At 44.2% G+C, this 14118-nt stretch overlaps 2 protein-coding genes across 3 annotated transcripts in view; one reads left to right on the top strand and one right to left on the bottom strand.

Moving 5' to 3' along the window:
- LOC122789123 (GDNF-inducible zinc finger protein 1-like) overlaps nucleotides 1–815 on the bottom strand; it is a 399580-nt gene extending 398765 nt beyond the window's left edge. The window contains exon 1 of the mRNA XM_044056351.1: nucleotides 742–815. The gene's annotated coding sequence lies outside the window, so the exon portion shown is untranslated. The remainder of the gene's footprint in view (nucleotides 1–741) is intronic.
- A 117-nt stretch (nucleotides 816–932) lies between these two features.
- The window catches only part of GZF1 (GDNF inducible zinc finger protein 1), a 325881-nt gene continuing 312695 nt past the window's right edge, over nucleotides 933–14118 (top strand). The window contains exons 1-3 of one of the 2 annotated variants that reach the window (XM_044056363.1): nucleotides 934–1205; nucleotides 1355–1452; nucleotides 2363–3778. In XM_044056363.1, the coding sequence (XP_043912298.1) occupies nucleotides 2382–3778 (1397 nt within the window). In that variant the 5' untranslated portion in view covers nucleotides 934–1205; nucleotides 1355–1452; nucleotides 2363–2381. Of the gene's footprint in view, nucleotides 1206–1354; nucleotides 1453–2362; nucleotides 3779–14118 lie in introns of both variants that reach the window. The other variant, XM_044056372.1, reaches the window with a different exon arrangement.

Below are 14118 nucleotides of genomic sequence, written 5' to 3' on the forward strand. Positions count from 1 at the left end.
TATGAGGAAAAAAATCGGAGAAGTTGAAATGTATGGTCACACAGCATAACAATGCTAACAGCATAGGCGAGCTAACACGCGAGTGAGGTACAATAGAGCACTTACAGAAGCTGAATTCATCGTGATACACAAACTGTACTTCGACACAACTCAACAGAAACAGAAGCACACTCTTTCCGATGCAACGCCAAAGTGAAAAAAAATAAAACGCTTTCAATGCGAGTAATTGTAACGAGCAGCTGCTCACATGCTGAAAACTACTGCCCTAGAAATGCACACTGCCAACAGCCAATTACGAAGAACTTGTTGCCCAGGCAAATAGAAAAGAAAAAAAAAGACCCTATTTACATTTAACTGGCCATAGTCATTACTTGTATGCTTTATTGACCCTGCTTGGAGAATCTGTGGCATCACTGATACGGGATTGATTGTTATATCTGATGCTTTAGTGTTGCTGCTTTTGGAGTGGGTGAACAAGAGCATGACCATGCATGTATTTGAATAAGTACAAGCTGGCTCTGTACGTTCGACTGCAAATGGAGAGTTACTACTTGCAAAAGAATGATGTCTCAACAGATAAGAGCAGTGCTTCATGACGAAAACATAGCCACATTGAAAATAAAAAGGTTAGTTCGTTCGGCCCACACTACAATGCAGTTTAAACCACGATAACAGAGGTAGACTGTGCAGGAACTATTAACACTACATTAAACTTGAACAAAAAGATAAAACATGACTTCCCTGCATAATACTGCTACTTATCGTTTTAGCATCACAAGACTAGAGTCCAACGATGAAATATACCCTCCGAGCAACAGCAGTGAAGAGAAGGGGTTCCAAACGTAGAAAACACGTACTTTTAAAGAGCAGATGGCCCTGGGCAGGACTAGGGAGCTGTGACATCACTGAATGGGTGGTTATGTGCAACCATTCCATAGAATACGTTAGGTAAACTATGGGGACTGTTTAGTAGTCGACGTAATTATTTCTGAGACTGAAGCAAGTTTTCCAACAGCGCAATGATTGATTTTTAAAACGGAAGCTACTACAGTACGGTTAGGCATTGTACATTCTCGGGCAAACAGTCAGATGGATAACTTTCATATGTTTAGATGATCGCTGCTTGACAAATCTTTGTCAAACAGGGAGAAAACAGCCTCAAGTGTTGAGCATTTTAAAACAGAAACCCGTTGTTCTCCTTTAAGGTAACGTCGTGAGTGAAGCTAAGTGTGTGTGTTCACTGCACTAATACTGTTCTAGAACACTGTTTATTATGTAAACATATATGTATATATATATATTATGTAAATTATAGGTAGACCTACACATATTTGAATTTATGGGTCTACTTTAGATAATCGAAATACCACTTACCCGACTTTTGAATCGCCAAGACGAAAGCACCGAAAATCTACTTAAAAGAATACTGGCATCACCGACAAAAAACTACAGGTAAGTAACCACTTGTCCACCATTATAAACTTTGCCCCTTTGCCCACTGTAGTGCGATCTCAGAGTTGGTATATTTAGTAAGCTGGTGTGTGGTTTTAGTTGTCCTGTTTTGTTGTGGTGCGACCAGATGGTTACTTACCTGTAGTTTTTTTATTGGTGTTGTCAGTAGTGGTATATTTAGTAAGCGGGTGTGTGGTTTTAGTTGTCCTGTTTTGTTGTGGTGCGACCAGATGTTTACTTATCTGTAGTTTTTTTATTGGTGTTGTCAGTGTTCGTTTAAGTAGAATTGGTGCTTTAGTCTCGGCTATTTAAAAGTCGGGTAAGTGGTATTTCGATTACCTAAAGTAAACCTGAATTTATATATAAACGTGTATGTTGTATGCACACACGTTCTGTGAAATTACTAGATTGTTGAGAATAAACACACCATACAGTAGAAGTGTGGACACATTACTGCATATGTATACATTCCCTGTGAGGCCTGATAGTGTCCCAGGGTGTTTCCTTGAGAGTGTGAAATTCTGTCTCATAGACCAAATCTTTGAAAAAAAAAGAAAGAAAACTGATAAAATGCATATGCTGTACAGTCTGTCCCCATAACTTTGTAGGCAGAGTTATGGCATACTTCACATTGTGCCATAAAAAGAGAGTAGCTGCTCTTCCTTATTTGGATGGTTATTAACATTGTTAATAAATCAGCAAGTGTATATGTGTTACTGTGAAGAGTTTCTTTGGGAGGTGTATCACAGAGTAAATTGAGAAAAATAAAAAAAAAATGTTTTTGTTTTGGTTGCATAAACTGATTTAATAACCTTATGGATAAAACGTCAACCTGACAAAATTAGTAACAAAAACAGTATATCACTTACCATGATCTTTAATTTACTTGGTTGTACTTTTACATTTACAGGGATTTCATCAAACAGAGAATGGAAAATAATGCTGTTTTATTGGAATCCAAGTTCTCGCCTAAAAACCTGCTGAATGAAATGCATCAGCTGCGACTTTCAGGACTATTTTGTGATGTGACTGTATATGTTGAGCATCAGGGTATTGCAGAATGCTTTTTAGCACACAAAGCTGTGCTAGCTGCAACTAGCAAGTATTTCAAAGAGGTATTTCTTAATGAGCAAAATAGTAGCACTTTACAAACTGTAGTTTGTTTGAAAGAGGTCCCAGCAGCAGACTTTGCATCATTTTTAGAATTTGTGTATACTGCAAAAGTAGAAGTCGAGGAAGAAAGAGTACAAAGAATGCTGGAGACATCCGAGAAACTTAAATGTTTAGACCTTTCAGAAACTTGTTTTCAGGTGAAAAGGCACATGATTGAATCTGTCTTGCTAGAACTGCAAAACTTCTCTGAGCCATCTGAAACCAGTATAGGTTGTTGCCCTCAACAGATGTGCTCTTTGAAAGAGTCTGCAACAACTACAGATGAACTTGTTTGTATAACTACAGATATTCCCTCAGAGTCTGTAGAATGTGTGACAGAGGACATTAGTGATGGAGTATTAATTCAGCAAAACACATCTAAAACTGCAAAATGGAAGCATAAACTACAGAAGAAAAAGGAAGCATTGAAGCCATCTTATGGTAAGAATAGAAGGGTCAGTGGGAGATTAACAGGACGCAGGGTCTTTGTGGAAACTCCGAAGAAAAAGTACACTCGAAGATTTAGGGAGCAACAGAAAAATGCAGAAAACATTGGTATTGTGGGTAACGTTCAAAACCAGGACACTGACAGCATTAAAACAGAAGAAGAGCAGATGAACTCTCATGTGAGCAGTGATAACAAAAAAGACTCTAGCAGCACATACAAGGATGAAGATGAAGACAGTGATTTAGAATTAGATGAAGGATGTAAAATGTCACCTGAAGATAGTAAGCAGAAAAGGGAAAGAAGTGGGGATTTTAAATGCAGTCAATGTGAAAGGGAGTTCCTCTATGAAAAGAGCTTTCTGAAGCACATAAAAAAGCATCGTGGCATTACTGCAGAAGTTGTGTACCGTTGTGATACCTGCAGTCAAACATTTGCTAATCGCTGCAACTTGAAAAGCCATCAGCGCCATGTGCACAGTAGTGAGCGCCTTTTTCCATGCGATATTTGTGGAAAGAAGTTCAAAAGGAAGAAAGATGTAAAAAGGCACATGCTTCAAGTGCATGAGGGAGGAGCAGAACGACATGTCTGTGTACAGTGTGGGAAGGGTCTGAGTTCTAAAACTGCTTTAAGGCTGCATGAAAGGACTCACACTGGTGATAAACCTTATGAATGTGGGTTATGTGAAGGCAAGTTTTCTCAACCGTCTGCACTCAAAATTCATATGCGGTAAGCTTTAAGAATTCATTTTTTTACTCTTAGTTCAGAGAATTTATTTCAAATAATGCCACAAATCCAGGTATGTCATGTTTCTTTGTTCAGTATGTAATCTGATACTTGTATTTATAGTTAAAGTGCAAGTTCTGTTTTTCTGGTATTGTCAAAACATGTGGATGTGCAGGTTTGTCAGAAGTAGTTGATAATCAAGTGGCATTACAGAGTTTTCTACAACAGTACTTGAAGATGCACGAAAGAATATGGTTTACAATCGTTACTGTAACAGGAAAGTCCGAAGCTACCAGCACATTCAGCATTTGCTTGAATTTATTAACTGAGACTCAAAACAAGAAGGCCTTGCACAAAAAGACTATAAGGGGGAAGGCCATATATAAGACACAAACTCCGTCAGCTTTAGCAACAGTTGCAACTAAAGAGCTTTGGAAGAAGAGTGAAGATGATGATGAAGTACTGTATTAGGAAAAGAATGTTAAATTGAAGGATAAAACATTTTTAGGTATTAAGACTGTGAAAGAAAAATCTACATAGCCACCTATGTGCCAAGGAGTGCTTTGAGAAGGAGGCTGCTAAGGAAGTAAAAAGAAAATTACATACATTATTCAGATACATATGGGAATGTTGGAAGACTTTGCTGGATGTTAGGTTGATGGAAAAAGGGAGGATATCTGCAGTTCTAGCAGAAGCACTGGGGTAGGTCTTAACCTTGATTAGAAAGAAATTGGTAGGCAAGGAGCCAGCATGGGAGCTTAGAAGTAGGTGGACAGGTGCAGATGCAAGGCTTTTGATAGTGTACCTAATGAGAGATTGTTTGAGACATTTGGGGATGGGATACAAGTCTAGAATACAAAGGAAAATGAGATCTGTCTGCTCACAGAAGCAAAGAGTAGTGTTTATGGAAACCTATTGCAGAAGAGTCATTAACTACTAGGACGTGACAGGAGTTCAGCAGCAAGATCTATTCTTCACCAGCTACACCAACATTGATGTGGTTTTGGCTGGAGAAAATGTTCTCTTTCAAGACCTGCAATGTGGGCAGGTAGTTGACAACCAGTATTTCATGCAAAAAAAAGTATACCTTGATAAAGAAGAACAGAGAAAGGGACACACTTGTTTGGGTGATCCTTGCAAGTTTTCAGAAAGAAAATGATGCAAAATTAGTAATCCCTAATAGAGTGAGTTAGAACAGCACAGTGTCGTGGGATAGGAACAGACACCAGAAAGATATTGGGATGCGATCTAGGTGAGTGGGCTCAAAATACATTAGTGTTACAGTTTTATTTAGACAGGGAACTGGCGAGGCTACATCTGCAGTACTGTGCTCCTTTGTCACAGCCATTCCAAGGTAAGCTGTGTGCATCAATTTTCCATTAAAAATTGGGGGAGGGCATTGGAGCCACACTATAAGGAAAGGCTAAAAATGTCTGACATATGCACATTGAAAGAGGTACTGTGCTCCTTTGTCACAGCCATTCCAAGGTAAGCTGTGTGCATCAATTTTCCATTAAAAATGAGGGGAGGGCATTGGAGCCACACTATAAGGAAAGGCTAAAAAGGTCTGACATATGCACATTGAAAGAGGTAAAGGGATGAGGGGATATTATTTGGACATACTACATTGTTAGGGGTTAAGTGGTGATATGTTGCAGCTGAAGGAGAATAGCATCGGGAAGGGGTCACATGCTACTTGAGTGACCTAAAGATACTGTCTCGTAGAGAGCGCTGTGAGACTAGAATGTTGTGGCAGAGAGGAAAGAATTATTAAAATATACTCAAATCAGGATGAATTTTGTAAAATGAGATTGTTCCAGAGCCTTTGTAGTTGCTTTTCACTAGAGTAGCTGTTTTTATTTCATAATGTTGGTAGGTATAAAATATCAACGTAATTGCTCACACAGAACCTCATGAACTATTGCTGACTAGTAAATTTATTTTTTTTTCTGTACTGAATGTAAATCTTTTTCATTCAGTTCAAACTGTGTGCCATTTTAGCTTTGGTTATATGTACAAAATTGAGTACATGTTAAGTGAACAAAGCAGAGAATATTACACCTGAATCACTTTTGTAACTTACAGTGCACCATTTGTTTTTCCTAATATGCTTTTACAACTTGGTAGAGAAGAGCATTCTAAGCTGTAAATTTCTGTCCTTCCTTAGCAGGTCTACCAGAGTAAACCATTTTAAGTTAGAAAGGTATAGAGAAAAAAACGAGGCAAGAAATGAGGAATGGATTTCTGCAACACACTTTTACAGATGAAATGCTATTCAGTGGTTTACCCTTTGTATACATTTACCCATTCTAATTCCACATAACTAGTTTATAGTCTAGTCATCCTGAGGATGGTTCACACTTAGTACTGCCAAACATTGTGTTAATTTTGCTATAAATGTAGAACAGCCTCTCTTAACACCAGATTCCAAACGCAAATTGATTTATATATTTAGAATGTATTTTTTCGTGTAATTTAAAACATTGTTTTGAATGTGCTCTTGGTGTCTATGTAAATGTGCTTATTACAAATTAGCAGATCTGAAAGTAGTTAACTTCATTTGTCCATCAACCTGTGGGTATCGGATCCATATCGGATCTGAGCCGGCAGCTTCAAACAGCTAAGATCTGAGCTCCAAGCTCCTCCCCTTACCCATAATCCCCTGCTAACCCTTCCTGACCTCGGATCTCGTTTGCCGCGGTTCAGTCAGCAGCTCTGAATGAGTTCCAGGCATGGGAGTAGATCGTCTTTGTGAGAAAAATCCTTTTTTTATTACTAGTAGTAAAATTTGTGTGTGTTGCTCCTTAGCTTATAGGTGTTAACTTTTTGTAGTTTGAAGATAGTCACATTTAGTTAATTTACCTCCCCCGGTGTGTGTGAAGACATGTCTGTGTTGGGCCTAGTATTTACCTTGTCATGTCAGGCCCTAAAGCCTTCTTTTCTGAATGCACCTAGTGTGGCCATAAGCTGTCCCCAGCAGATGGCCACACTTGGTGTGTTATCTGCCTTGGGGTTGACCACCTCCCCTCAGGCTGCACCATTTGTGCAGCCTTCAACCCCAGGGCTCTGAGGGACAGGAGGTCGAAGTTGATTCTAGCGGGACTGTTGCCCCCGGATTCGACTTCGTCCTCCTCTTCCTCTGTGGCACCTGCCGCGGCAGTGCCACCACCCATCCCTGCTCCCCTGGCCGGGACTCACCCACCCCCTCAGGCCAGGAGGAGTGGGAAGCTAGGAGAGAAAGGAGAAGAGAGAAGCACCACAAGCGGCGGGCCGAGTCTTCCTCCTCTGCCCCGCCGGCCAAGCAAGCGGCTTTTCCCAGGGCCTCCAGGCCTTCATCTTCCCGGCTCCGTTCACCCCATTTTTCCCCGGAGGAGGAGGAGACCCGGCCGCCTTCGAGGTCATCGAGGCGGCACTCCAGGCCCGCCTTGGTGGCCTCCTCTAGGTCAACCCGAAGCTTGTCCGATGCAGACATGGACTGGATGATGCATAGGTTCCTCCAGGCCCAGCTGCAGATGGGAGTGCTCCTGCCCCCCCCCCCCATCCGGTGGGGAGCTCGACCCCCCTTTTTCACCCAGATTGCTCCTTCTCCGACCCACTTCCGGGGTTCGGAGCCTTCGGAGCTGGGTAGCATGGGAGCCAGGGGAGTGTTGGTGCCGATAGTGCCTCGTACTTCGGTGCCGACGGCACCCTCGAATTTGGTCCATTTTCGGATCCGAGCTCTCGGAGCCGAGAGCTGAGCTTCGGATCTGGAGGTGTCGGTGTGTCTTTGGCTCCGTCTCGGTCGGAGCATACTGGCCCTTTGGATCCGATTGATTCGGCGCCGGCTCCAATCCACACAACGGATCCGAGGGGAGGGCTCCCTGATCCCAGAGAGAGCAGTTCTCCCTTGGCGTTCGATGTTGTGGAGAGGGTATTATCGAGGAATTTGAGGCCCCAGGCTCCTGCTACGGTTCCACCCTGCACTCTCTCTCAGATGGGCCTACCTTCCATCACCCGGCCCCAGGGACAGCCTGCGCCTACGTCCCAGATAGTTCCCTTGGAGGAACAGGATATGGTTGGTGAGGCCTCTTCGGATAGCCCCCCCCCCGAGGGGGTTCCTCACAAACGTAAGTGCAAGAGGAGGCACTTGGACTCACCTGAGTCCTTGACAACAGACACAGATTTGGAGGAAGGGGAAGGTTCCCCAAGGTCACCTCCCGAAGACATCTCCTTCGGAGACATCATGGAAATGTTTCAAATTAGAGGGGGGTGGTCAGCCCAAAAAACTTCCTCTGAGTCTGTGTTTCTGGAGGCGTTTGACGCAGGCCCATCTACATCTTAGGTGTCCCCTCCGCCGACCCCCTGGTAGACCTGATTACTACCAGGGCATGGAAGGAGCCGGACACTGGAGCCCATTCTTAAGAGCCCTAATAAAATTCTCAGCCCCCCTTCTGATAGGACGTGTTGGAGCAAGGGTGCTCCTGTTTATGCCATGTTGGTGGCGGCCGCCACTAGAAAGGAACTAGCCCAGGAGAGTTCCTCGATCCATCCTCCAGACAAGGAGTCTCGGACGATGGACCGCCTGGCGAAGCGGATGTTCGCTTCAGCCACCTTCTCTGTAAGGTCGCTGAATTATATGGCACGTGATACGACTCCAGCGGGATCTCATCAAAGAATATGCCGGGTCGCCCCCAGAGTCCATGTCGGACGAGGATAAGAAAGTATTCTCAACCTGAATGGCCACTCTCAAATCCATTTCACACCTCTATGCGGCTCCTCTCCCATGCCACAGAAGGGGCTGCTAGAGCTAGCGGAGTGGGCATTGTCTTACGACGGCATGCTTGGCTCCACCATTGTGATTTTTGCAGAACTCTTCAAGGCGTCCTTTGCTAATGTCCAGCTTGACGGTTCTTTGATTTTTGGCAAGAACGTATGTAACATGCTGGTCCAGAGCGAGAAAGACGGGAAGACGTCTGCCATCAGAGTCCGCTTCTCTGCTCCCCAGAGGTCCTTCTCTAGGAACCAAAAGGGACAGAAGAAGATTATGTAACCACAACAGTCCCGTTTCGTTCCGGACCCCTCGTCCTTCAGTGCCAGTGGAGGATAGGGTGGACGCCAGCCCAGAGGCAGAGGGGGACCGAAGAATTGTGGGTCGAGAGAACCCTTTTCTGATCGGCCTGCGCAGCAACCCTGAAGGGTTACCCGACTGCTCCACTCTGGAGGCAGTCGGGGGGGGGGGGTCTTTCTCGAGGCACCTAGCAGTTTGGGAGTCCATTACGGCAGATCGCTGGGTGCTTCGAATAATCCTATCCAGAGGCTACAAAATCCCCTTTCTCCATCTTCCTCCCAAAACCCGGAGCCTCCCCGATGTTCCACCCAATCAATGGGAGGCAGCAGCCGCAGAAATACTCCAGCTGCTAGAAAAAGGAGCAATCCAGCACATCCCCCCAGACCAATCTGGATCAGGCTTTTACTCTAGGTTCATTCTGGTGCCAAAAAAGATGGGGGACTTAAGACCAATCCTCGACCTATCCTTTTTAAACCTGTCAGTGGCCAAAGAATTTCCGGATGGTCACCATTCAATCCATTCTCCCACTCCTGCAGGAGAACGACTGGATGTGCTCTATAGACCTCAAGGATGCATACTACCACATTCTGATGGACAGGTGATCCAGAAGGTTTCTCCGCTTCCGGCTAGGAGCCAGCCACTACCAGTTCAGGGTCTTTCCCTTTGGTCTCACCACAGCCCCCAGGGTGTTCACCAAAGTCTTGGCAGTTGTAGCGGCCCACCTGAGGCTCCAGGGAATACAGGTCTTTCCATACCTGGACGACTGGCTCTTGACCGCCCCCACCAGGCATCTACTGTGTTCAGCCAGAGATTACTTCCTCCACTTGTCCTCCTGACTGGGAATCACAATCAATATCAAAAAATCTTCTCTTCTTCAACCAACACAGGTATTGGACTTCATTGGAGCCAGATTAAACACAAACCTATTGCACGTTTTCTTAACTCCGGACCGGCTTCGAACGCTAAAGCTCCATGTGCTAGCCCTTCTACACTCCCCGGCTCCTCCACCGGAATTGGTCCTGAGGGCTCTAGGCTCCATGGCGTGAACAATCAACCTGCTACCCTTAGCGCGCCTAAACATGAGGGTACTACAATGGACCTTGTAGGTCCAATGGTCCATCCTGCCACATCCGCTGAGTTTACCCATTCCCTTCAGCAGGGTTTGCAGGAAAACACTATTCTGGTGGCTCCAGTCCCCAGACCTGCAGAAAGGGCGCCCCTTTTCTATGGCCCCTCCTCTAACCACGGTGACCACGGACGCTTCTCGCCTCTGGTGGGGGGGGGGCACTGTATGGGCAGAACCGTCCAAGGCACATGGACCCATTCAGAGACCTTGTTGCATATCCATGTCCTAGAGATGAGGGTGGTGCTTTTGGCATTGCAAGCACCCCAAGCCCTTCTTCCCTTGGGAACAATTGCTATTCAGACAGACATGTCAGTAGTCTGGTATATCAACAAGCAAGGGGGAACCAGATCCTACCCAGTTTGTCGAGAGGCCATGAGAGTTTGGGAATGGGCGATCTCCACCAACTGCTTTCTCATAGCAATGCACATTCCGGTGCGGTCGAACATCTTGGCAGACAGGCTGAGTCGAACCATCCTTTCACTGTACGAGTGGTCTCTGAACCCTGAGAGTGGCGAAGCAGATCTTCCTGAAGTGGGGGTCAACCTTGCTGAGATCTCTTCGCGTCTCCTTCGAACGTAAGAAAGTGCAATGACTACTTCGCTCTAATTCCCCCACTAGGGGAATCCCCCAGAAACGCTCTGTTGCATGTTTGGCCATCTGGTCTACTTTATGCTTATCCACCTCTTCCCCTAATGCTAAAATTATTGCAGAAAGCCCATCGGTTGGGGAGCAGAGTGATCCTCATAGCCCCATTCTGGCCTCGTCAAGCGTGGTTCCCTTGTCTATAGTCTCATCTAGTGAATCCCCCATGGATTCTAGATCCCTCTCCGGATCTGATCTCTCACCCACTAGGATTAACAACCCCGAACCTGGACAACCTCAAGCTCACAGCTTGGTTGATCCAGTTCCAGTAATAGCTAGGACTCCCGGTATCTCGTCCTCTGTTAAGGCTATTCTAGTAGCCGCTCATAAGCCTTCTATGAAAAAGGTTTATAATAGCAAATGGAAACGTTTTTCGATTTGGGTAGAGCACAGAAACTTAGATCCCTTTACAGCTCTGTTACCAGCAGTACTAGAATTTTTATCAGTCTTATTCGACCAGGGTGCTAGCTCCTCTACGGTCAAAGTCCAATTAGCCGTAATCTCCCACTATCATGTGGAAGTGATCTCGGCCCCTTGGCCTCTTCCAAATTATGCAAGGCTTACTTAAAAAGCACTTTCCTCTTGAGGCCCCCTGTTAAAGATCCAGTTCCGCCATGGGATTTAACTCTTGTTCTACAGTCTCTGACAGCTCCCCCCTTTAAGCCTGCAGCCTCGGTGGATCTAAAATACTTATCTTGGAAGACGGCCTTTCTTATTGCTATCACTTCGGCCAGAAGGGTTTCGGAGCTTCAAGCCCTTTGCGCCAAACCACCATCCTTGGTTTTCCATAAAGATAGTTTCCCTCAGGACCAGTCCCTCCTTTTTGCCCAAGGTTGCGTCGGAGCCCAACATCAATCAATCTATTAATTTACCAGTGTTCTTTCCAAATTATCAGAACAAGGGTGAACACAGGTTACATTCTCTGGACGTACACAGGCAATTGAGGTTCTATCTGCACAGGACTGCTGACTACAGGAAATCTGACCAACTCTTTTTGTATCCTTTACAAAACCCTCTTTGGGAAAACCAGTATCAAAAGTTACATTGTACAGATGGATTTCCCAATGTATACTTCTTGCATATAGGAGTTCTGGCCGACCTGAACCTGAAGGAGTCCACGCCCATTCTACTCGGTCAATTTCTACCTCTGCTGCTTTTTGGTCCAGAGTATCCTTGGATGACATTTGTTCAGCAGCCACTTGGGCTTCATCTCATACGTTCATTAACCATTACAAGTTGGACATAATTTCCAGAGGGAGAGAATCCTTTAGCTCTACAGTGCTCTGGAATATCCTTCCATGAGGACCTCCCAAGGGTTGGGTAGCTGGGGACTCTGTCCCACAGGCTGATGGACAAATGAAGTTAACTACTTCAGATACTACTACTTCAGATAAAGTTATGTACTCGCCATCACGTTCCATCTGAGTAGGTAAACTTCATTTGTCAGCAACCGACCCCCCCCCCTCCATCCCCCTAACCTATAGTGTGTACTAGAAGGATTCCTTGCCCTTTGTTTCCAGATAACTCTAGGTTAGGATTTGCAGGTAATCCTTTGTGTTGTAATACGCTGTGTTACTAAGCAAACTCTATCTGAAGTCAGGAAGGGTTAGCAAGGGATTATGGGTAATGGGCGGAGCTTGGATCTTAGCTCTTTGAAGCTGCCAGCTCGGATCCAATATGGATCTGATACCCACAGGTTGCTGACAAATGAAGTTTACCTACTCGGATGGAACGTTATGGTGAGTACATAACTTCTTTTTTTCAGACATAATCTGGGACAGACTACTTAAAAATATGCTCATTAAATCAGAATAAGTATGTGCATTGTTTGAGAGGCCTGCTGCTATTGGCTTTTATTGAATTGCTCTTGGTTAAGTGCCGTTTCATTTGTGGGAAGAGGAAGGTAAACTGCATTCCACCAGTTACCAAATGCAGTGCTTTCTTGTTTGTGGGTGCACACCTTTTATTTAAGTAGTCAACTCTGATGTTCCTGTACCATTAAGAGTAAGGATAATTTCCCTTTTGCTTCATCTCCAGATTAAATCGGCAAAAATCCCAATTCCAGGTATTCATTTTCAGTCTGTTCATATACTGCTGTCTTAACCATATAGTTAGCATGAGTATGTGCAGCTGAGATGGTAAGTGTTGTTGATTTAATACGAGAGATCTGCATGAAACTGTGACTTTGGCCTTCCTTGATGGCTTTCTTAGGTTAATGAATTTTTGGACCTCCTGACACCCGGGTAATATTTGCTATACAGCTTTCTAAGCACTCTTCAGTTTAATGTATTTTTCCTTTCTTGGCAGTGGTGTAAAGAACCTAAAGAAAGTTGCGGCCCATTTATTCAGTAGTTTTCAGTCATACTTTAAGACAAAACTCTCTGAGCTTATGCCAAAGATTCTGAGCAGCTTTTTTTAGTGAAAATTTTACGAGTGATTCTAGGTCCATTAGCATAGGAATATTTAGTCCTGACTGTGACGTAGGTAACCAAAGTCAGTTACCAACTAAGGTGCCTGTTAGAATTGACATAAAGAAGAGAGGGGTAAAGCAGTAATGCCAGCTGTCCTCTGTTCAGAAGTTGTGAAGACATCTGCATGCTGATGGCAGTCTAGTGATGGAGTCCCTGATGAATGGTGTAGACTACATGGGAATACTCGCTCCTAGGGCACAGTCTTGAGGGTTGTCACTTGCAGAAGTGAGTGACACACCCGCACTGAGGCCCATTGAATGTTAACCCCTGCATTATGTTTAGTGGTTATGAGCCATTTGGTTAGGGCTAAAATAAAGAAGAAATCCTGATGGCTTCCTGAATGATGGCCACTTTCAGTTGTAGCAGCAGCCCCTGGAGAAGGTGGGACTGATGGTCTGCAGGAAGCAAGGAGAAAATCTCTCAAAAAAAATATTAGTTTATTCTGCCTTTGTTGGTGAGTTTATAAGTTTGAATAGATTTTTTTTTTCTTTTGGTAATCAGACCATTTCTGGTCTTTTTAGTCGTGTTGAGGCTTTGTTTTTCAAAATTTCTAATTCTGGTAGGCAGGAAATGATATCCCAGGATAAACAGTTGTCCATGCGTTTTCTAGATCTAATCTGACTCCAGGAACCCTCCATCTTCTGCAGAGAATTCAAATAAAATATATGTTTTATGGATATAAAGAGATTTCGTAGAGGACTGAGGAACAAGACCAGCCTAAGAAAAATCCAAATCCAGTTCCAAAAGAAGAAAAGCATTTAGTTAAAGTTCTGAAAATAAAATGTTAAAGCAGATCCATAAGTCCTGTGACAGGAGGTAGAGATTTTTACTGCCCCCCCCCCCCCTGCCAGCCTGCTTATAGTTCATTATTTGCGAAACAAAGGCATACTGAGAACCTTATTCAGAAGTAGCAAAGACAAGCCACAAGTAGGAAGAGCTGCTGTAAAGAAGACACAAGTTGCATGCACTGAAAGTGCTGTTGTGTGCAAGTTTTTCAGTTCCCCTGATCTTCACTGATAGCTGGTCTCTTAAGATACCTGACTATGTGGCAATAGGG

The sequence above is a fragment of the Protopterus annectens genome, chromosome 1.part2 (genome assembly GCF_019279795.1).
Source record: "Protopterus annectens isolate FY-2018-M chromosome 1.part2, PAN1.0, whole genome shotgun sequence".
Lineage (NCBI taxonomy): Eukaryota > Metazoa > Chordata > Ceratodontiformes > Protopteridae > Protopterus > Protopterus annectens.